This window comes from Cyprinodon variegatus, unplaced genomic scaffold (assembly GCF_000732505.1).
Source record: "Cyprinodon variegatus isolate N-32 unplaced genomic scaffold, C_variegatus-1.0 Scaffold698, whole genome shotgun sequence".
Lineage (NCBI taxonomy): Eukaryota > Metazoa > Chordata > Actinopteri > Cyprinodontiformes > Cyprinodontidae > Cyprinodon > Cyprinodon variegatus.
Window position 1 is genome coordinate 348,711 of NW_015151151.1, and position 24,274 is coordinate 372,984.

The following is a 24,274-nucleotide window of genomic DNA, read 5'->3' on the forward strand; positions in this document are numbered from 1 at the left end:
ACTTTAAAGTCGACATGTCGAGTTTAATCTCGTCATGGCAAAAATATTTTTTCTCTTCATGTGTGGCCCTAATACTCCGTCGTAACATTTACATTTACAACAACTTTAAAAAAAAAAAGCCAACATTTATTTCCTTTTGGAATTAATAAAGTATTATCATAAGGAGATCATACTGTACCAAAACGCAATTGATCAAGCACATTTGTATTTTCAAACTAATCACTTGTTAAAGTGCCTGCCCCATGTTCGTGTTCATCCTGCTATTTCACTCTCAAAGCTATCGTACTTTAATTTTACTAGACTTTAAATTTAACTTATCAAAATAAGGCAGAATAAGAGCACAGAGATAAGAGCTGAGGCTTTTGCCAAGGAACAATATGGACGAAGGAAGAAAAAAAAAATTACCCTTATTTACTCAAATAAGGTTAATATATATATATTTTTTATAAACTAGGCACACCCTCAAAAAGACTCTGCACTGCCAGATCTGTCAGGTAGTGGGAGGAATGTGTCACCTCTAGAGAGCTTAGTTGTTTGGATTATGTATTATCATCCTGTATAAGTGTGTGCTGCATCTTATGTGCTGAAATTTTTACTTATTTCTAAATTGTTTTTCCAGTGATGGCAGGTCCTCAACTGAAAGTGTCGGTAAATAATATTAAGTGTCGACCATTTAGTTAGTTTGAACTATTATAGAAACCCAGGAGGGTAAGCAAATAAAAATGTTTCAATAAATTCTGATTTTACTGTCTGTTTGTTTTTTAGGAGGCAGACACAGATGACAAACAGGGAACTTTGGGGTTTGAGGAGTTCTGCTCCTTCTACAAGATGATGTCGACTCGTAGAGATCTTTATCTCCTCATGCTTACCTACAGCAACCACAAAGACCACCTGGACACAGATGACCTCACTCGCTTTCTGGTGACCGAGCAAAAGGTAGATCTTATGGTCCAGCTAATGATGGCCTCCGTCCGCTTCGTGTAAAGCACTCCCAAATCCTACAATGAGTCTCGCTTTTCAGTCCTCCTGAAGTTTTCCTTCCACTCAACTTTCTGTTATCAAATCCACAGCAGTGTTTCCCAACCTTTTTTTGACTTGTGTTCCCCTTTGGAAATTTTTGTCTTACCATAAGTCCCTCTCTCAGTCAAAAGTATTGATGATTGTCCAAATTGAGAACGTACAATAACTGATTATAAAATAAAAACTATTTTACTTAATCTAATCATTAGTAGGGAATCAAAATAAATAGTAAATAAAGGGATATTAAAAACCTGCCTTTATAAAACAAGAGCTCCTCTGAGTAACTCCCTTATATAACATTTAAACTAGATGAATTGGGGCCAAAATAAAAAATTTATAGTTAGATTGACTTAATAAGTTTTACTTTTTAACTTGCTGTTTTCATCAAGACACCTAAGCAGCTTTGATAAGCTCCAATAGCTCAGTGTGGAAAAAAAGTTTCTCTACATCCAGTCTGTTCATCTGCTTGGTTTTCAAACATATAAGAAAAACTGATTTATTGGTTGATAAAATCTTATTTAATTTTTCAACTGGGTCCTCACAAAGCAAAACAGCCCTATTTTATTTTACTACCTAAGTAATAAAATATGTTCATGCAATACACTGGTGGACCACTAGGGGTAAGAGTACCCCCGGTTGTGAATCACTGATCTACAGGTCTCTGTGGACAACGGTGTTCTTTGGAAATGCTTTAGAGTGGCTTACTCATGCTGTCAGTGACTGTCTCCTGAAAATTAGTTTCACCTGCTGTCTTCCCTAGGATTTCTTTGGTCATAATTGCCAAACCCAACATTTGTATCATTTTCAAAAAAAAAAGAAAGTGTCAAAAAACTTGCATAGTAAATATCTTTGTTTTTTTTATTATTTAAAAAGTGTTTATATCAGAATGATTTTTGTTTTAATGTTTGCCACAGTTTGCAAAATATAGAATAGGTCTTAGCACTTCATTCATAGTTGGAGTTAGCATCTCTGATGCAGTTGTTTTAACATTGGTTATGAGTAAGTTTCTACTGGATTAGACTACTGAAAATTGTATTTGTTAAAGCATTTAAAGATGGGAATGCAGCTGTGCAGAAAGGGGGATTGACCCCTCCTTTTTAATGATTGTTAGAGCTCAAACAGAGCTTTAAACAGCCGCTGCCAGGCACCAGGCTGCGTTTTGCAGTCAGGATGGATGAAATGATGACATGTATGCACCTAAAGCAAAGGAATTTACCCTTGCAAAAGTAATCTGCTTATGTTTCTAGCTTATAAACTGTGTCTTAGAAATGGTATATTTTCATCTTGCAGATGACAACGGTGACTAAGGACCACTGTCTGGAGATAATCAACAAGTTTGAGCCGTGCTCTGAAAACCAGAAGCAGGGCGTTTTGGGAATAGATGGTAAGGGTGCCTTTTTTTTTTTTTTTTGTTTTTGTTTTTTTTTTGTGTTTTCTTAGCTTTGGATCTAGGTACCTTTTTTTTTTTTTTTTTTGTTTTTGTTTTTTTTTTGTGTTTTCTTAGCTTTGGATCTAGGTACCTGTTTTTCCTTTTATGAAAATAAAAAATAATATTCTTTTACATGGTAGATTAGCCCCCAGTTCATATCTAAAACCTTGGTGTTTGAGGCAGCATTAAAATGAAGGCCATGATATCAAAACATAACACTGTAATATCCTACAGAGGTCTAGAAAACAGAAGAGCTGTTTTTTTCATTTTCATTTTTTGGTCATGAAGGCTCTCTGGCTATATAAACCTAAACTGGTTCTTGTGCCAGAGCTGAACTGCCTCCAGCAAAAGCTGATGGATAAACTTTGTATGACTAAGAGTTTCTTTTTTACTTTGCAAATGTCCCACATCTTCACCCCTGTCTTGTCTGTAAAGTTTATCTGCCTATAGGATCTGTAGGAAAACGCCTGCATTTGACATTGTGTAGCTAAAGCTATTTTCCTTTGGGTCCAGGTTTTACGAACTACATGCGCAGTCCAGCTGGGGACATCTTCAACCCAGAGCACTACAACGTGAGCCAGGACATGAACCAGCCTCTGTGCAACTACTTCATTGCTTCATCACATAACACCTACCTGATGGGGGACCAGCTGATGTCCCAGTCCAGGGTAGACATGTACGCCTGGGTGCTGCAGGCTGGCTGTCGCTGTGTGGAAGGTGCTTCACGCTTACATTTTTATATGATGCTTCTAGACCCAAATAAAGCAGAACAGCTTATTTACTGATTCTGCTTGACTGGCTGCTTCTCACAGTTTAAAAATATGAATCCCAGTTAATTTCATATTCCAAATTTTCACAGAGTATGAATGTATCCATCATTGATTGCAGGCTCATGTTACAAGCTTCCCTCCTATCAAACATGATCTACTGCAGACAGACATCATCCCTTTTTGACGCAGAGTAGAAATAAGCAGATGGAAGGATAGATGTTTGAAAAGCTGCACATAGTTTTGTGAACTTAGCATTGGCAGATTATTTTTGAGTATTTTCAATGATTGTAATTATCCCTTATTTGTGTCACTGCTCTATCATTTCTATCAATACAATCTCCACCCCTTTTCCTGTTGGAGCTGTATCAGATGTAGGCCAGAAGAAGAGGAACAGTCCATCCCAGATTGTAGTTTTAATTTTGATATGTATTTTAGGGGAAAAACAGCTCACCCTGTGTTGCTTAGCTTATTGGTGCATGAATGAGTTATTATAAGTGGAGATTACTGCTAGACTAAGGCTACATTTACTCAATGGTGCAAATGTGACCCAAATGTGACCTTTCTGCCCATAAACAACTCATATCTGACAATTTCCCAGAAGTCTAGACAGCCCAATTTAGTTTTTTTCCTCCTCAAAAAGAAAAATTCAATTTGAGCCACCTATTTTATTTTGTACTAAATTGATAATGTATCTGTTTTTAAAGGTCCTGCAGTTTATTTTGTTGCACATCTATATATTATTTTCTGCAGCAGCAGAATCACCAATTGCTCCATAAACTGTGTAAATGACAAAATAAATAAATAAATAAATAAATAAATAAATATTTAAGTTTTGGCTGAACATTCGGACTTCAGCATCAAGACCGTTCAATATGACTAGAAAAACTCTGGGTCAGTGATGCAGTTTTATATAATCTGCACTTCTAGATATTTCTTTGATTGAGTTGTTTGATTTATTTGATTGGTATACTGAAGCTTTCTAAGCAAATTCTGATGACAAATCAAGGAAAAGCCCAAACTTTTTCACAGACTGAGGAGGAATGATATTGTACACATTCGTGGGAGTTAAGCCCCCCTGTAGCTGTAACAGCTTTTGTAACTGTATTGGGTATCAATATTTAAAGCTCATCCCAGCATGTTGCCTTCAATATAGTTTATTACCACATGTGTTCATAATTAATTTAGCAACACACACTTCTTCAAAGGCTAAACATTAACAATCTGTTATTATGGCATTATACCTTTTACCTTTTTACAGATGAACAACCCATATTTCATGGTAATAAGTTGTTTTGAGCTGATCATGCAGTCGGCAGCAAGCTTTTGTTCATCTGTTACATTTTCCAAGACTGTTTTTTGAACAAACCATGTTACAAAATCTCAATTTTTAGGGTAATGTCGTTCATAAAAAGTTTAAAAAACACACAAACAAACAAAAAAACAAAAAAAATCCACTGGACTTGGTTTCCAAGACTTGAACTTCAGATCTTGGAAACCAAGTCCAGTGAGTTTTTGTTTTTGTTTTTTTATTTCACAGAATGACTGATAATCTTCATCAGCATTGAGTAATGTCCCTGTAAATTGCATGTTGCTCATTGACAACATTTTGCCTTTTAATGCGTGCTTTGTTTTTTGTTTTTTAAACACTCGTCCCATGTCTAAGCATTCCAAAAATGCTAAATCCTGGTAGTGTTTTGGGAGTGTGCTCCTCCAGGGGACGGCCCTTTCACTTTTGGACAAATAGAGATTGCTGATAGGTCAGTTGCTGACAAGCCTCTGGGATTGATTGACAGGTGATGCAAAGTCAATTGGCCTTTTAACCCACATTAAAGCAGATTTAAGAAGAACCCTACCCATTATAAGCCTACAGCTTATTCCACTGATATGAATGTTTGCTTTGTTTTTAGCATTTTTCTCTTGGGCATCTCTTTATGTGCACCAGAGTTTTCACAGTTTTTATATATTTATTAGTGAACGACTGGGTGAGGCTAACCTGACTCCGCCGGATGGATTTGCTCCACATATCCATCTGGAAACCTTCCGTTGAAGTAATTTTGGGAAGGGGCGAAATTACTGGTTAGCTGATTGGCCTATGTTGGTGATAGACGGGCCAAATAAACCAATCAGATCAACGAAGCATATGACGTACTAACAGAGGGATAACGAAAACACAACCACAAGAACAAACTCTTGAAGAGCAAAAACATCTTTTCCTCTGAGAAAAGCCTCCAGAGCAGTGTTTTGCTCTTCTTTCAGTGAAGAAACTCTGTAATTCCGATAAAACTTGCTCGATAGCATAGCTAACGCTAGTTTCATCGGCTGAAGCCGCCATGTTCTTTAGACTNGGAGAGTCTCCAGACTGATTTGCGAGTGAAACCTTGAAAGCTTGCGAGATCAGGATGGTCTCACGAGATTAGGGTGAGGCACCAAAGCTTCAGTAAATTCAGTAATGTTATAATTTTATTCTAAACATTAAATTTTTATCAATTACTCCTTAATTTCTGTATACAATCTTGTGTGTTACACCCAAGGCCTCTGGAAGTACTTTTGAACATTAGGGTGCTGTGAAAATTTTGTTTTTTTTTGGACAAGAGACCTATGAGCCTATACGCCTATTTATAATATAATAAAAATAAATAAGTAAATAGATTGAGATTCACTACTTTATTGTCATATACACGTCAGTGCACGCCAACAGGGTCTGTATCACACAGACATTATCAGTTCTCAGGTGAATATATGTGCTTTCAATTAAACTTCACAATAACACTAACAACATAGATTTTGTCAGCTGGCATAAACCTGAGTCACTGCGTTTATGTCACAGGCGACTCTATTAGCTCTATAATCCTTTTACGCAAACCACAAGGAAATAATTAAATTATACTATTTGAGCCTTATTGAACAGTTCCTTACATCCATTACACAAAGAACACAAAATCCAAATAACACTCTAAAATACTATGGTTTTGTTAAACTGCACGAAAAGATATGAAAGTGCACTTTCTTTGGAGATAAAGTCTCTTATAAGCAGACAAATCCAAATATTTCCTTGTCATATTTCTTCGTCATTTCTGTCATTTACTAGTCTGCTGCTGCGAACCGTACTTGACGTTGCCATGACAATGTAACTTCCATGAACTTGTGTTGATTAGGCCTCAAAATTATTTAATTAAAATCCAAACAGGTGTGATAGTAAAATAAAAAAATTCTAAATTACTTCCCAAAACATTCATAGGAAATTTATAAATTGTGCCATTTTTACAGGACCCAGCAGACACCAGCCCATGTTTATCTATTTATAGAAATGGCCAAAACAGTCACATGGTATTCTATCCACACGCATTTCAAATGGGGCTTTTAAAGTTCTAAAACATGTTTCAAAATTATTTTTTCACACGTACTTTTTGTTTTATAGCTGTGTAAACCAATAAAATGAGATTTTAAATTTCACCTGACATTTGTGAATCTGCGGGAGTAACATTACAGTAGGTATTCACTTTTAGCCCCGCCCACTAATGGCTGGCATCATAGTAAACTAATTTTTCAGACCTTTCTAAGGAGGGAACGGAGGTAATTATGCATTTCTGGTGATGTAACCAGCATGTGTTAGATAAGCCTGCTCTCTTATTCTGATTATCTTTTCAATTTGGTCACATTATTGGTAAATTTCAATGAAAAAAAACGGCTAAATCTTAGGAGAAAAGGTTTTGTCTTATGCAGAAGGTCTTCAGTAATGTAAATCAGCATATCGGTCTGACCTGATTCAGAAATGGTGACATTTAAAATAATGCTTCCACCTGAAAAATATTCCTCAATGCCTTTCTGTCATACAAATACAAACAATCTCCCTCTCGGCACTAGGGGGTGCTGCAGTTCCCCCCGCACCCCCCAATTCCCACAGCCATGGTAACACCTGGTGTTATACTTCCACTCTATTGAAACAGATAAACTCAAAAAAGTAGAATCATTAATTAAATCACTAATAAAATCTAAACGGGCTGAGCTTAATAATGAAGATTAAGAATTTCTTTCTATATGATTGTGAAACAAAGCTGCCGCTGAGCTTCAAAGATTAAAGTGCTGTACGCTGTGTGCTGATGCACCGAGGCCAAATGAAAGGCCATTTCACTTCTTGAAACACTAATTGGAGCTAAATGGCGTGTGTGCGCCAAGAGATGTGCTTTTTTATCATTAATATTTCATCTACATTGAAACCATTATGTTCTTTTCAGTCTCCAGTGAGGAAATTGCTTAGTAATCATTCAAATGTGCAGGTGCAAAAAATCATCAACAAGCAAACATGAGCATGAACTAGAAGACGCTTATACAAGGCTGCAAAAAAGGAACGTTTTTCTTTGGATAAACAGAACATTACACTGAAGCAGTATGGTGTTAATCTGCTGCTTCTGCCTCTAGAGTTTCCTTAATTTAACATGCAAACCATTTTCAAACTTAAGAAAGAAAACTGTAAAAAACATTTTCACTATAGTTGAATATAAAAAGAAAAGTCTGGGCTTTAAATGTAAACAACTCTTAGTATTAAGTTCCTCTGTTCTGTCATGAATTCATCTTGCTCAGTAAATCTGTTCTTTTCACAGTTGATTGCTGGGACGGTCAGGATGGAGAGCCCATCGTACACCATGGCTACACCCTCACCTCCAAGATCCTATTCAGAGACGTGATTGAGACCATCAACAAGTACGCCTTCATCAAGACTGAGTACGTTCAAGCACACTGACACATTAATCCTCTTTTGAGATGTTCGGAACACTTCAGCAGCCCAGTTATTTCAAGTGGCGTGCACAGACTTTTTGAAGGCCAGGGGTGGGAAGAAAAATTAAAAAAGGGCGAATATCGCAGGTCCTCACCACTGTAGGGGGCAGTTCAGCACAGGTTTTGGGGCACTTTAACACCCCTTCTGGCTTTTAAGAGGAGACTTTAGCCAAGGTGACTAGACCTCGATTTCTGGTGGCGGGCCCTATTTTTGACCACCTGTACCCGGAAATGTCCCAAATGTACCATTTTATGAATGAGGGGGTGTTTCATATAGACTGTTATTACGGCAAATAAAGCGTGTGAGCATGTTCAAGTAGAAACAGCTGTTATTGTAGACGATTGTGCTACTGTTAACATAAAGATGAGGAACAGAGCACACCATTTTAAGATATAAGAAGAAGAAGCGGAAGTTCATCACAACTAGGGCTGCAACAACGAATCGATAAAATCGATAAAAATCGACTTTTAAAAGCGTTGGCAACGAATTTCATCATCGCTTAGTTGTGTCGCGCGATTAATGCGTCATCCATCGCCGTCGTCATCACTGCTACTTGACTGAAACGGGGGAAGAAAAAAAAAATACGGCACACTTTGTCGCTATATTTAGCGACTTTTCAGACCCCTCCAGCGACTTTTTTTCAAAAAAGCGACTAGCGACAAATCTGGCGACTTTTTACGGTGTCACTGGCGGATTTTGGAGACTCTTACGAAAGTATCGTTCCTAAACTTGTCCTGCAGCGGCAGCTGCTGCCGTGGGGCGCCTATGAAGCGCGCATGCGCAGGGATTGACGGCTGCAAATTGATCACAATAATTAAAATAGCCTGCGCTTTGTAAAGCGAAAAAAGGAGTAACATGCAACTTTTATAAAAACAAATTAACATGGCACGGAACCACCATGTTTGTTTTGTTTTAAAGAGGGGAAACGTAACGTTAGTTTCTCAGGTAGCTCATCTGATGCTTTCCTTACCGTGTTAGTAGGTTACAGACAGTGATAAGGTTGGCTACTTATTTTACTTTTAATTTCATTTGAATTAGCTTAAGCAGCGTTTATATTTTCTTTATAAATAAATTAACTTGCAAATTATGAGGGCAAGGCTTTTAAAGTTTAAATCTTCTGGCAAAGATAAAGTAAAGAAGATCCTGCAATTTATGGAAGTAAAGCAGAATAAAATCCAGCAAGATCAGTAATATGTCAATTAATTATATGCCACATTCCCATGTAAATATCTGTCTTTGGAGGATGTGTTTTTTAGCACCCCTAGTTCTCTCATTTTTATTCCAAATACAATTTATAATTTGAATCACAGGGCTATTTTTATCTCTATGGTTCAGTATTTTCTCAAGTAGCAACTTTAACTGCTATACTTTCCTGTCTTAAAAGGCAGAACTCTTCTAGTCTAAAAAAACCTCATTTGTTGAAATGGGGGGGCCTATTGTTTGAGCCCATTAGGGGCTTTTAAAATCAAAAATGCCTTTTTTTTTGCCTTTGTTATGAAACAAAGTAGCCTATATTTTGTGGATGTACAGCTAAATTTCTCACGTAAGTTTGCGTAGTTTTAACACAAACATTTATTTTTCATATTGCAACAGTACAGTTAATGAGCAACCTGTACTTGTGTGCTTGTTTGTTCTGTCTAAAATGTTTATTTTGGAATAAAGAGGTTAATATAAAAAATCTTTTTTGTCCGATTCATCGATTAATCGGCCGATTCATCGATTTTTAAAATAATCGTTAGTTGCAGCCCTAATCACAACCAGTCACAACTGATGATATAGTGTGTTAAATGATTATTTTTATTTCGATTAGGATGATCCCTGTGATAAAAAGTGACATATGATAAAAAGGGCTTCGATGTGTTTTCTTTTACTAAAGGTTTTTCTTTTTTGAAGAGGTGATGACAGGCATAGGCTAATGTTGGATAAATGTTTGACGACGAATCAAGGTAAAATGCAATATTTTAAGGTGGAAATTCTTGAATAGCAAATGAGAACTGCCTGGGACTAAAGATTAACGGTTTTCATTCCCCATTTCTAGCTTACTTACTATTTAAGCATACATTTATATATTTTTGTCCCAGGTTTTTTCGGCATGTATCAACTGCTGGGCTGCTTTTTGGTGGCAATGCTTCTCTGGAAGGTTTCCAAATAAATACTACTCTGTGTTGAACTTCTTAGTCTCCCTTTAAACACAACTTGATACTAGTTAGGTTTTGTTAGTTACACCATTTGGAAAACATTTATGAGCATATCTCTTGTAAAGAAAAATTATTTTCATTCCTTTTTCCTCCGAGTACAAAATATATTAACAAAATTGGGCTTTGCCACTCTTGTGAACAAACAGGATCTTTAAAGATAATATTTTAAAAAACCTATACAATGTGCCGTGTATCATTTTTACATTCAAGTTTGAAAAATATTTAAAATAAGGTGTTGTAAAAGATGGTATGGATTCAAATGGTATGGATTCATTTACTGTAGCCAAAGTAATTATGTTCCTGTAACTCTTCTGAAATGCTCTTCACTAATTTGACCACAGACTAATAAAAGTATTCATGCTTGCTGCTTTTGCTGAATCAAAAGCAGATAATCTCATTGACATAAACACACAAACAGATCCCAGACTCTATTTTTAACTCATCTCTCAAAATAAAGGATTCAAAAGCGCTACCTTTGTGTGCATCTTCACCCCTATGCTTTTCAAAAAGCTGATTGTGGATTCCATGTTCCACAGATAATTGGCCAAAATGGAGTAGGGTGTTAGGCTGCATTCGACTTCAGAGAAGTCAGATTTTCCATGGTCCTAAATATAGAGAAACCCATTTTAGATGGAACTGGACTAAAAACCCTCATTCTGACAGAGATGGCACTGCAGCAGTGGTTTGAATGAGTATTGTTCCCACTATTCTGGGTTTTGTCTGAGGCTTGTAAGGTGTCATACTTTGTTTTTAAAATGTTCTTTATCATCACATGGACATCTGTAAAAATTAAATCATGTTTGTTTGAATGCTTTTCATCAAATCTTACTATTCAGGCCTAGAATTGTATCAAGTATTTAAAACTTTTATAAGACAACAACAGCATTTTTCTTAAAACAACACAAAAATCTGTAGTAAGTTGTAAGTAAGACAAGGGTTTTTTTCTCATGTGCGCTTCATACACTGTGCTGGTGAAGATTCTCAGTCATCCAGGTCATAGTCATTCCTAAAAAGTAAAAAAAAAACAACCCACTGGACTTTGTTTCCACGTTGGAAGACATTTTGCTTCCCATTCAGGAAGCTTTTTTCATTTCAAAATGTCAGAAATAGTCTCGAACTCTATTTTTGACATTTTAAACAAAGATTCTAAAAAAAAAAATAGCTTGAAAAAGGTCAACAATTCTATGAAGAAGGCCAACTCTGTTCTAGGAACTCCTCTTGAACCTTTGGAGATAATTCCAAAAAGAGAAATCTTCATAGCTCTGCATTAAACCACGGGGCCAGCTTTCATTTTCAAAGGAGCTGCGTTGTCTAAGGCAGTACGCAGAGAACTAGCAACCTCATCAACAAAATCATCAACCTGTGAAGGGGAATAAGCTAAACTTTTGCACTCTGCAGCACTGCTCAGCGACACAGAGGAGAGAGAAAGTGAAACAGATTCTTTAAAATTTATAACTGCACTATCTGATAAAGATCTACTAAAATTGAACCTTCTTTTGGGGGAGGAGAACTCTGTTAAAGTAATCCTGAAGGTTATTAGAAAGTGGTCAGAGAGGACAGGTTTGTGAGGAAATACTGTTATTTCTTCAAATTCTATGCCGTATGTCAGCACAAGATCCAAAGTATGAAGATGAGAATGTGTGGGACTATTCACATTTTGAACAAAGCCAATAGTGTCTAAGATAGCATTAAAGGCTGCTCTTAAGCTATCGCCTTCAATGTCAGCATGGATGTTAAAATCTCCCACTATGATGACCCTGTCAGTATTTAATACCAAATCAGAAAGGAACTCTGAAAACTCATCTAAAATTCAGAGTAGGGACCTGGTGGACAATACAAAGTTACAAAAAGAAGAGGTTTTCTTGCTTTGAAATTTGGATCAGGGAAATTAGGGTTCAAGAGTTGTAAGTATTAACTGCCTTGGGAGTAATCAGTAAGTCAGACTGAAAGATTGTTGCTACTCCTCCTCCTCGCCCAGAACTTCTGGGTATGATCTGGAAATATCATGACAGAAAGAATATTTTAGTACAAATATTTATGTTTAAACAGGAATTATAGGGGACCAGCCAAGGGCCCATCAAGGAAAGTGGGGAAATTTTGAATGGCTACTACTGCTGTTTCTCTGTGTGGCTGAGTTTCTGCTGTTTTTACCACTAACAACTGCACTCTTTTAGGTGCTAAACTCAGCTTATTCTACAAATATGCTTACCCATCCAAATACTCACACCAACGCACCCCCAAGTAAATCTTCCAAAGAGCTGGAGGTCATATGGAATACTGTTGCATTAATGTGGCCATCCTGCTTTGATCCAGCAAATGGTAGATCCAGCCTTGATTTAATCAAGCCAACCATGTAGTTAGAATTGCACTGAAATATCCTTTGTGTAGAGGCTGTCTGCTTTGATGCATGAACAGTTCCAGCTTGTCTGTATGGGGAGCCTGAAATACCAAGACAGGAAAGAATCATTTTTTTTGGCTATATTTGTTAGCTAACAACACTGCATTATTTTCAACACCAATTAGTCACAACATTACAAAGTAAAGGATCTCACCATGCTATAATGCAATATTAACCTGGCATACCGATTGATAATGTATAGAATTCAAATTGAATGTAAAAGATAAAAGATAGGGACAGTCAGTATAATTCTTTGGGCTGATTAGTTATCTGCCACCCATGTTGAGTTTTTGGCCAACCACAGCAGCAGTAGCAGCTTGATTTGTCTCCCAACTAGTGAAGTTAACTGATAAATCAAACTCTTATCAAATACTGTTAGGGTGAACATACAAACATCTTCCCATCCACAAATGCAAAAAATTGCTTCCTTCACTTTTTAAAAGAAATAAAACCAGCTGAAACCGGCGCAGCCATGTTTGTTAAGCTTTAGCCTTTTGCCTCTGGTTGAAGTGTTGACGTCATACACGTCTCTGCATATCATTGGTCTGAAACAATTCTCTATCAAGGCAAAGGCATCTTCTGGCTCCTGGCAAGATGTATTTTCAGGAGTTTATGAATTAATAAATCTTACAACAATTAATTTTGCTTGCTAGGTGAATGCAATGTTCAACACGCTAAGAAATACATCCCAAATCCAGTTACTGATCCAACCTGTTGTTTTTTCTCAGCTACCCAGTCATCCTGTCCATAGAGAACCACTGCAGTGTTCCTCAGCAGAAGAAGATGGCCCAATACCTGGTTGAGATCCTTGGGGATAAACTAGATGTGTCCACTGTCAAGGCAGATGAGTCCGGGAGATTGCCATCACCAGAATCGCTCAGGGGCAAGATCCTTGTGAAGGTAAAGTCTGAACGATATTCTGCTGTGGTTCAGGCCAGTTTTTAGATGGTACAGTAGCAGCCATTCAAAATGGCCATTCTCAGTCGAACGCAGGCTGAATGGCAAACCACTCCCCTTCAACTCCCAGAAAAATTCCTATACAACTTTCAGCCACTGGAATGACCCCCTCTTGCATATTTTTTTACTCTGACTCCACCCTTTCACTGAATTACAGGGTCTGACCAGAAGATGACGCTTCTCTTTAGATCTTAATGTCCACAAATCATGACAGAAAGAATATTTTATTACAAATATTGATGTTTAAAAGGGAATTGTAGGGGACCAGCCTAGGGCCCATCAGATAAGTGGGGAAACGTTGTATGGCTACTACTGTACAATGTTCCGATGACTTCCACTCTGAAATTTGTCACAGTCCGATGACTTAGCCTACAGGCGCCTATTACAGTCTGTCAGTTTTTAAAAAAGGAAGTTATGTCCCCCTGAAGGCAATTACACCTCTGATCTTCCCTCCTGGTTCTTTTCCTGGGAGCAAGCTACTTGGTTTAATTACTCTTAACTCAAAACTTGGTAAAACTATATAAAAATGACTAAAAAACAGCAATAAAAACTAAGTTTATTACAGTTCCAATCATTACAGGACAGAGAAATTGGAGTCGGCATTGCAGTTGTTGATCTTTACAATAGAACTTCAAAGGCTGAGTTATGGACTGATTGAAGTGAAGAAAGAGAAGTATGTGAATATGGTATCTGGGTCAGGAGGAAGCCTGTCTGACTAAAGCAATAAAGATTGTTTTCAGATTGTGTTTAGCTGCAACAAACTGCAGCGCAGCTCATCTGTAGAGAATAAAAGGTTGACCAAATAACTTTAAAAAACATTTCTGATTTACCCTCTTTAAAGCGTTTGACTTCTTTGTTTCAATTGACATCTCTGGTGTTGGAGCCATGATTCATGTCAGTCCACTTGGTGCAGCAGCTCTTTAAGGTGTGATCGCTCCTCTTTAGATGCAGAATAACAAGCAGGTCCAACTTCATACAGGTGTTAGTTTTGGGGATGAAAATTTACAGGGTAATTCCATAATTTTTTTCTCAAAATTGAGGGATTCCATATTTTTTTCCCCGTGCTTCATCTAAAAACGTCACCATTACTACCACGTTTTTATTCTTTATTTGTTTTAGTGTTTCTTAAAGCCAAACATTTGCCATTTGAAATGACTTTAGTTTTGTATCATTTTTTTTCCCCTACAAAAATTAAACAACAGAGGCTGGTTATTCCATAATTTTTGCCAGGGGTTGCAGGTTTTCAGCCTGAAGTCTGGTTTGGTTTTCTGTATCAATCCAACTGTCTTTTAACAGAAACTCAGTGCTCCGGTTGAAGAGTAGCCTATAAATGATTTATTTAAGGATTCTGGGACAGTTCCATCCTTGTATAGAAATAAGTTTTCTACTTCTCCTTCAGGGAAAGAAGCTGCCCCCAAATATTGATGAGAACGCCGAGGAGGGAGACGTGTCTGATGAGGACAGTGCTGATGAGATGGAAGACGACTGTAAGCTGATGAACGGAGATGTACGTACTCCCTTTGATGTGTTCTGGTCAGTTTCCAGCAGATGTTGTGTTCCTGTGTTCAGTAGATTAAGTATTCATTTTGGCATGAGTTTCCAGTTTGTAGTGGTTTATGTTCGTATCAGGCTTTGCTGACAAAGTGTTCTCCTGGTTTGCTTTGTTCCTGCTTTGTGCGAGTGGTTGGTCTTACTTCCTGCTCTCCTCTCTTCTTCTCCTCTCTTCCTGCACGTGTGCTAACTCCTTTCAAAGTGGAAGGTATCGTATCTCATACTTCATCTTTAGTCATCCCAGTCATGTCCCATCTGCCTCATCCTTCCTGTTAAAGTTGTCTGCTCTAAAACTGCATCAACTGATTCTATGAAGGAGCTATTCGGATACATTAGACTAGAGAAGCAATTGCACATATTCAGGAGGAATTATCTTAATGTTTGTCAAAACCAGAGAATGTTTAATTGAAGAAAGTTAAGTGTGAAGAGAACACTTAGAGCCTTTTTATTTTAACTTAACTCTGAGGAGGTGCTGCTGTTACAGTTTAGTTTTTACTGACAGAATATTTTAATCTTTAATGTCTGCATGTAGTTTGCTCATTTTTTATGTCTGAACTAATTAGAAATCAGAACTAATACATAAAAACTGTAGCAGAAAGTGAAGAATCATTCAAACACGAACTATTCAATTAATTGTCAGATTGTTTTTATTAATTATATTATCAAAAAGTTCCTTAAACTTATTTCTGTGTGGATATGACTTCGATTTGGCTTTTTCAAAACTGATGCTTTTTTTTCCATCATTGTTTATTATGAAATCATTATTATGAATCAACTCTGCCATCTTGTGGCCGAGCTATGCGTGTGCATATTACTCAAACTAAAGTACAGAGTTCAGAATCAGCTTTGTTGCATGAGAAAGGGATTTAACTTTGGCTCAACTTTGTTTTCATTGAAAGCATTTTGATTGCAACTCTACAAAAAGTAATTGTAGTAAATATTTAGACAAACACGTTCATGTTGCTAATGGGTTGTTTTTAGGAGCAGATGCACCTTATGAACAAGGTGTTGCAGTGAAGGCATTGACTAATTGTATCAAATCCACACTTCCCCTGCAGTTTGTTTACAGAGTAGAGGTTTGTGTGGTACTAAAATGAGGGGAGGCATTTGAAGCTTTAGGGAACCTCCCACAGGTACAGAGACTCGTTAAAGATCTTGATGGATATGGCTGTCAGTTGAGTCTGTATTACGCTATTATATCTGGACCTTAAAATACTTATTTTGGTTCCACCTCCCTCTCTAGTGCCTCCAAAAGAATTGATTTTATTTTTGGAAATATGATTTCTTTTTAATAGACCTTTAATGATCTCTTATTTTTATAAAGGGCTGGTGCTTTAGGAACTAAATGGGATCACTGCTATAATTTCTAGAATGCATTAAATCGGTCAATGGGCCACATAGTGACGCTTTAAAGTAGAATATTCTCACCTCAAATGATCTTAAAACCTACTTTTATTGAACTACACCAACAGAAAAGAGAACTTTTAACTTTCAATGGAGCGCTCCATTGAAAGCTGCCGCTGCCGCAGTGCATGCTGCTGCTCAATAGTTGTTGCAATCATCCTTGTTGTGCTTTCTCCAGCCTCATGCAGCTTTGTCGTCACGCCCTCGAAACCCCGCCTGCTTTGCACCCAGAAATTAAAAACACATCTCTGCGTTTTGATTGGCCCGCCAGTTCTAGGGCCTGGAGGATTGATTTAAGCAAGACCAATCGCAGGCAAAAATGATTTTAGGCGCTGGCGGGTGGGGCTAGTTTAGTAAGCCATGAATTTTGAACATTCTTTTTTGCAAAACAATTCCAGTCCAGTTAAGTTTAATGGTCGCCGAGCATAGACAGCCTGCTTCAAATCATTCCACAGATGTTGAATAATATTCAGGTCTGGGGATTGCGATGGCCATTCCAGAACTTAAATCTTGCCCTTCTAAGGCTTTGTGAAGGCAAATCTGTGTTATGCATGGTACAATATGGCGTCACAAACCTAAAAAAATAATGTACCACTTTAATAATGGAGAAGCTATTAGTCAGCTTTGTATTTTTTAATATATCAAAACTATTCATTTTCTTAGAATGTGTTTATTTAAGAGCAACATATGCAAATTAACAAACACCAAACAAATGTAAACTATATTTTATTTTCCATGTGAATCCCAGATTGTTATTATTCTTTGCCTTTTTAAAAAGTGCTTTAAATCAGTCCTAGCTGTCTTTATCCATGCTGGGTCAGATCCTGGTGTTTGAAAAAGGAGACCGAGAAAGTAGAATAAAGCGTTAGCCTCGCTGCATGCAGTTAGCCAAGCCTTGTAGTTAAACAGGTCCTAGAAGACCGTGTGAACCGTTGCCATCTGTCTTTGGACTTCTGATTAATTTTAATGTTCGGCTCAAACGATTTCACCTCCAGCTTCTCTTGGTAAGTTTGCTTTGAGGGATTTCACTTTGGCGTCTTGACCTGTCAATCAGCTGCACAAAGACTTTGACGACAGTTCCTGTCCGCTCTGAGTGCAGCTCTGCTCCATCCTTAGCTCCCTTTTCGTTTTGCATTGCAGAGGAGCTACTGCCTGTGTACAACTTTTAGAGAGCCTAAGGCCAAAAAAATGTGGCGCCCCACAGCGTAAATACGTCACCAATCCGAAGATGAACGAGACAGCTTTGCTCACCAGTAAAGATTAAATATTTATCTTGTAAATCTAAAAAATATTTTTTAATTATTTAATTATTATTTGTTTTTTTTATGTCTGAATCAAGTTTCAATTGGGTGTGTCGGGCTGCGCCCTAGCGCCCTCTATTGACCAGCCTCCACTGCTAATGAACTAGAAATAAAGCTACATTTCTGGAAAAAGTTGAAGAATGTTCAGTGAAAAAATATATAGAACTTTAAGAAACCTCACACTCCAGAAAACGCTTGATTTGACTCGCCTCATCTTTTTGAAGCTTTACCCACAGGTCTTAGCTGCTCTGTAGAGCAATTTTCATGAAATGATACAAGACAAAATCGTTTGACCAAGTTTTTTTCTGCTGTGAATCCCATGTATAGAACATGGCAGCCTTTCAAAGTGGGAAGACCTCCAGAACTAAACTGCCCATTATTAACCAATCATAAACACCTCTCTACAGTATTGTTCTTATCGTTTGACCTTCAACTGCTGCCCTGTCCTACAGACATCAGCTAACAGGAAGCAGGTGGAAAACATGGCTAAGAAAAAACTGGACAGCCTGATGAAAGAGTCAAAGATCCGCGACCGAGAGGACCCAGACAGCTTCACCATCGCGGGCCTCCCACCGAGTGGGAAGAACCCGGAAAAGGGTGACGGCAAGGTAATCACTATGCTTTGAAGCTTATTATTTGGCAAAGAAGTTCTGGTCCCTTCAGGGTCATCATAACACATTTGACATTTTTTCATTGTTATTGAGAACAGATGAAAGTTAGAATAGAATAGAATAGAATAGAATAGAATAGAATAGAATAGAAAATCCCTTTATTGTCCCACAATGGGGACATTCTGGTGTTTACAGCAGCGAAAAGATTATAGAAAACATTGTATATGTAAGAGAATAAATAACCAATATATGGACATTTTTACAGTAATGGATATTTGAAAATAGCGGAAATTAGAGGATGGCTGATGCCAAAACAGAGTCATAGAAGGTCTTTAGGAGCGCCCCCTGCACTCGAAAAGACCTCAGTCTCCTCAGCAGGAAGAATCTGTTCAACAGATGAAAGTTAATGGTTACCGTTGCTTTCGTAATAGTTATGTTTTTGTTTTTTTTTATTGGCTAAAAACATATTTATACCAAATCAAGTTTACATTATTCTTAGCAAAATAAAACAAACATGTTTAAATGTATGTAGAAAGAGATGGAGAACTAAAGCAAAATGTTGAAATTAAATGGTGAGACCTTAAAGATTAAACCCATCCATCCATCCATCCATCCATCCATCCATCCATCCATTCTCTAACACGCTTATCCCGAGTGGGGTCGCGAGGGGTGCTGGTGACTATCTCCAGCAGTCAATGGGCGAAAGGCGGGGTACAACCTGGACAGGTCGTTAGTGTAAAGATTAAACAGATTCTTTTAAAATAAGTTATTTCTCCGGCACAATATCACAAAAAGCTTTTATTTACTGGTGGGAGATTTTATTATTAGCTTCTTCCTTTCCTCTTAGTGGACAATTAAAAAAACAGAAGCCCGATGAGGCTGTGGAGAAAACCACAGCAGATGTCAGGGCCCGATTCATAAAAAAATCCTAAGATAGAAGAGTAGCTTCTGGTGGCATCTTAGAATTTTACCACAATACTATAGAAATTATTCACAAAGCACCCCAGCTGCTAAAGTGGAAAAATATTAAGAGCAGTAAGATTCTTTCAGGAGCAGAGAAGATGGAAGAAACGGAGAAAGCTGACTGGCTGATTGACCCCTTAAACAATAGATTAAACAAACTCACAAACCTGTAGAACAATCATACTGTTATTGTTAGGAAGATAAGTTCATCTTTATCATCCTCATAGAGGAAAATTGATTAGATTCAGCAGCTGGGTAGGTTAAAAAAATTCACCTCTAGTAACGGAATTTTGAGGATGAATATATAATCAATAATTGTTTTAAATAATCAATTAAAAATGTTACTGTTTACTAACAGCTTAAGATCATTTTAATTTCTAGAGAATACTTTTTATTTTCAACATAATTTTTTTTTTTTTTTTAGACATACTTTTGAAAAGATAAAGCACATTGATATCTAATCTGTAAGCATAGAGGGAGGATGTTCTTTAGGCGAATCCTTATTAGCTGTATTGTTAGTAGCCAGCAGTTCTCTTGTGTTGCTACCATCTCCTCTCTGGTTCTGATTGCAGCTCATAGAGCTTCTCACATTCCAGGCTGGTTCTAAAATCAGAGGGAGAGCTGCATCAATCTGCACAGCAATGAGCTCCTTAATCTGCCTCTTTATCCTGTAATCCTAAAACCAATTTTATCTTTTGGTCCTTCACTTTTCTTTTACCAGAGCTGAACCAACAGCAGACATTTCTCCTATTCCTTTTCTCATTTTTTATGGCAATTTTGCCAAAGATGGGATCTTTTAAAGGGGACTCAGAATAGTTGAAAGCATCACTAACTTATTCCAGTATCAAAAAATGTCTCTGCTTATGATTTTTGTATTAAAGGAAAACTACACTCAGCAAGGAATAATTAATGGATCATTATTTATACCTAAAACTNTGACTTGGATAATAGCGCGTTGTGACAAACACCAGATACAGCACTGGGACTTGATCAACAGCCGATACCGCACCGTGACGTCACAAACCAGTAGGTGGCAGTAGTGTTCTTTGACAAACATGGATGCCTCCAGTAAAGCACATTCTAATGAAAATGACTCTTATTTAAACACTTTTTAACTTAAGATTTTGAATTCTGAATATAACCAGACTTCTCCTTTTTAAATAATGAGTTACTGCAACATTTAATTTCCCTGTGGGATTAATAAAGTATTTATGAATTGAACAACCTATCAGCTGGATGTTGGAATACATCGGGTAAAAGTGAAAAAAAAGTTATTCCACCTTTCTGATTCCTGATCCTCCACGGACGGGTTGGTCGTTGGCCAGAGAAAAAACCCGTAATATGTAGCCAACATTTGGAAGAAGAATGTTTTCAAGATGACTTGGATAATAGCGCGTTGTGACAAACACCAGATACAGCACTGGGACTTGATCAACAGCCGATACCGCACCGTGACGTCACAAACCAGTAGGCGGCAGTAGTGTTCTTTGACAAATATGGATGCCTCCAGTAAAGCACATTCAAATGAAAATTACTCTTAATTAAAACACTTATCATTCATTGAACAGTATGTAATAATTTCATATTTAAAGTACTTTGAGAAGTTTGTATTCGAAACATGACCGGACTTCTCCTTTAAATAAATGCACTGTCAAAGAAAAACTTTAGATCCAATTTGAAAAGTAAATCCTGTCCGATATCCATACTGAAATGAAATGGAGAATATGTTGGGGAAATAATGGAGGCCACATACTTTGACAAAGAAAGGACTAAACATGATCGGCCAGGGCTCGGAGGAAACCAATCCATGGTATCAATCCTCCATACTCCGCCTGCATTGAGGAAACTAGGACCCACTGAATCAGCAAAAGATTTACCAGTTGGTCTGACTTCATTCTGATTCTCAATGGCATTCACAGTGTCATCACTTATCCTGTCTGTCTCTCTCTATAGTTGTACCTCACCTGACCAAAGTAAACCCATTTGGGGTGTTTTACCTGATATATGAGGCAATATGTGGTTCAGTTTCAGCCTTCAAAGTGTAAACCCATTAAAAACCTCTGGTTTGATGCTCCTTTATGAAGATCCAATTCTGTGATATTTAGGGAGATTTAGGAAGATTATAGTCAACTGAAATTGTTTGTTGCCTGGGTTACTGCACATTTTCACCCAACGTTGAAAGTCTTACAGCTCAAAATGTGTAGAAAACATGAGGGTCCAGTGCGATAGTCAGCAATTTTCTTTGACCCAGAGTTGTACTCTGATTAAAAACTGATCCTTTGTTTGAACAGCAGTGAAAAGTTTGAAGCAGCTTCAGGGTGTTTTACAAAGTAAATGTGTTTTTTGTTTTTTTTGTTTTCATTTTAATGGAAAAATACAGCCAGCTTTACTCTTAGATCACTCCAAGTGTCGAATGATTAACAACTTATTCTCTGTAGGTTTGCTCTGTGGGAACGATTACATTTGTGTTGTAAATGCTTCTCAGCAAACACACATTTTCTAACCGTTTTCAGGGTAAAAGTGACGACGGGACAGACACAGCAGATGAGGCCAATCCCAGCAGCACTAAACGCACCAGCCGCTCCTTCATTGGGAGCTTCTCTAAACGCAAGGTAGGTCCTATTTTCATACTCCCCAACTCCATTTTCTACATCATAATTGGTCTATAAATGAAATTAAATAAAGTTATTTGTGCCAAAGCTCCCATGTACAGCAGCAGCGATTCAAAATGGCTCTTCCCAGTCAAACGCCAGCCGAACGGCAGCTAACTTCCAGCCACTGGAGCCCCCCCTCCTTCTCTTGGGCGTGCAGATTTATTTTACTCTGACCCCACCCTTTCACTGAATTACAGGGTCTGACCAGCAGATGGCGCTTCTCTTTAGATCTTAATGTCCACAAATCATGACAGAATATTTTAGTTCAAAGATTGATGTTTGAAAAAGTAATCTTTGGGGCCCAGCCAAGGGCCCTTCAGGGAAAGTGGGGAAATATTGAATAGCTACGACTGTAATGTAATACTCACTGAGGCATGGGTATTATAAGCACATTGAACCTTTTTGGCTCTGCAATTATTTATTTCTATCTTTAAATCACACTTACTTGTCAGGTAACCTGCTAAATCTTTTAACAGAAAAAGTTGTCCAAGTTGAAGAAGACATCAAGCTTCGAAGATACAGACACAGACCAGGAGAGCACAAGCAGCACTTCCCGCGCCGCGCTCCACCATAGCAAGTATGTGTCAGAGACAAACCACTTTACTCCAGTGTTTATCCTGGAGGCCAGTAAGAGGATCTTTTTGGGACTGTCAGTGAGGTTTATAGATGGGTTTCTATCTCCTGTGGCCTCAAAGAAAATGTTTTACTTCTAAGTGAACAGCCCACATCTGGACGCACTGAAACAAGTCTGCACATAGTAAAAGAGGCATTACTCTCCAGCTCCTCTCTGCTGATGCCGCTTTCCTGCTTTGTCTTTTATGTAGTTGTTTTGTTTTTAAAAGCTTACTTCATGTATTCATTATAAAAATTATGCTTTCATAAACTTCTCTTTTTATTGGATTTTTTTAGCAGGGTTCATGATGTCTCACCCTTTTTCTTGGCCCCACAGAAAGAAAAAGACCATGAAGCTTTCAAGAGCTCTGTCTGATCTGGTGAAGTACACCTGCTCCGTTGGTCTATATGATATTGAGGCACAAGGTGATTGTTTTCTAGTGGAGTGCAATATGCTGATGAAGGTTCTCAGTCATCCAGGTCATAGTCATTCCGTAAAAATTCAAAAATATCCACTGGACTTAGAAACCAAGACCAGTGGATATTTTTTGAATTTTTACGGAAGTTTTCTAGTGAAATTATCCATCTGGAACAGGTTGTGTAAAGCAAAACCCATGATCTGAAAGTGTATTTCTTGATTTTCTTAGTTTTAAATCGGCTTATTTTGAATATTTTCAAAATAAGCCAATTTAAAGCTAAGTATCTTAACTTATTGCTTAACAAACTGCAGCAATTTAAAACAGTATCTTAACTTCAGTAAACTGTAGTTCAAATAATCAAGGAAAGGTTTTAATAAGTGGAAACTTTCCCTTTAGTTTGTCGGAAGTGAGGAGCCTAGGAATTGTGTTGTAGCAAAAATACTCACTGCTTGAAACTGCTCCTTAGCTACAGTGAAATATTTCGTTAAACGAGGGACATTCAGTAACCAACGCCCTTGACCACCTTATAGTTGTTTGACCTAGCTGACATTTTGCATGTACAATTATTTATATTTCTATAGATTAAGGGGCAAAAGAAATTAAAGTAACTTGGTGTGATGAAGCCCCATCATATGGTCTTTTCATTAAAAGACTCCAGCGGTGTGCATCCTTTCAAATAAAACCAGATCACTGCTCAGCAGGCTCCATTTCAGACTTGACTCACTTCAACCAGCTGTAAATCAGAAACCCCAATTAGTCCAGAGCTGTAATTTGCCACTTAATCTATAGAGAGATAAATAATTGCACATGCAAAATTTCAGGTACATCAAACAACTGGAAGTGGGTTAGGGGTGAACACTCCTTGTATATTAAATACTCTTATTTTTTTGTAGTGTGAAATCCATGTGAGTTTCACTGTTCCGCTTGTTGTATTGCAGCTAACTGCAGCTGGCAGGTGTCTTCTCTGAGCGAGACCAAAGCTCATCAGTTGATGCAGCAGAAAGCCACTTCCCTGATCCAGTTTAACCAGCGCCAGCTTTCCCGGATCTATCCTTCCTCCTACCGTGTAGATTCGTCTAATTTCAACCCTCAGCCTTTCTGGAACTCTGGCTGCCAGCTTGGTAGGATCTCAGCTCATTTACCTTAGATGCAAATAAACACTATTTTTCCAGTTCCACATCTCATATTCTATATAACATTACTTTGATCA

At 37.6% G+C, this 24,274-nt stretch overlaps 1 protein-coding gene across 1 annotated transcript in view; it reads left to right on the top strand.

Moving 5' to 3' along the window:
- Positions 1–24,274, top strand: part of plch2 (phospholipase C eta 2) — a 207,014-nt gene that overhangs the window by 158,457 nt on the left and 24,283 nt on the right. Inside the window, exons 5-15 of the mRNA XM_015394604.1 lie at positions 766–936; positions 2,311–2,404; positions 2,963–3,166; positions 7,821–7,941; positions 13,321–13,492; positions 14,949–15,056; positions 18,258–18,413; positions 21,893–21,991; positions 22,510–22,610; positions 22,983–23,071; positions 24,003–24,185. Of these exons, the coding sequence (XP_015250090.1) occupies positions 766–936; positions 2,311–2,404; positions 2,963–3,166; positions 7,821–7,941; positions 13,321–13,492; positions 14,949–15,056; positions 18,258–18,413; positions 21,893–21,991; positions 22,510–22,610; positions 22,983–23,071; positions 24,003–24,185 (1,498 nt within the window). The remainder of the gene's footprint in view (positions 1–765; positions 937–2,310; positions 2,405–2,962; positions 3,167–7,820; positions 7,942–13,320; positions 13,493–14,948; positions 15,057–18,257; positions 18,414–21,892; positions 21,992–22,509; positions 22,611–22,982; positions 23,072–24,002; positions 24,186–24,274) is intronic.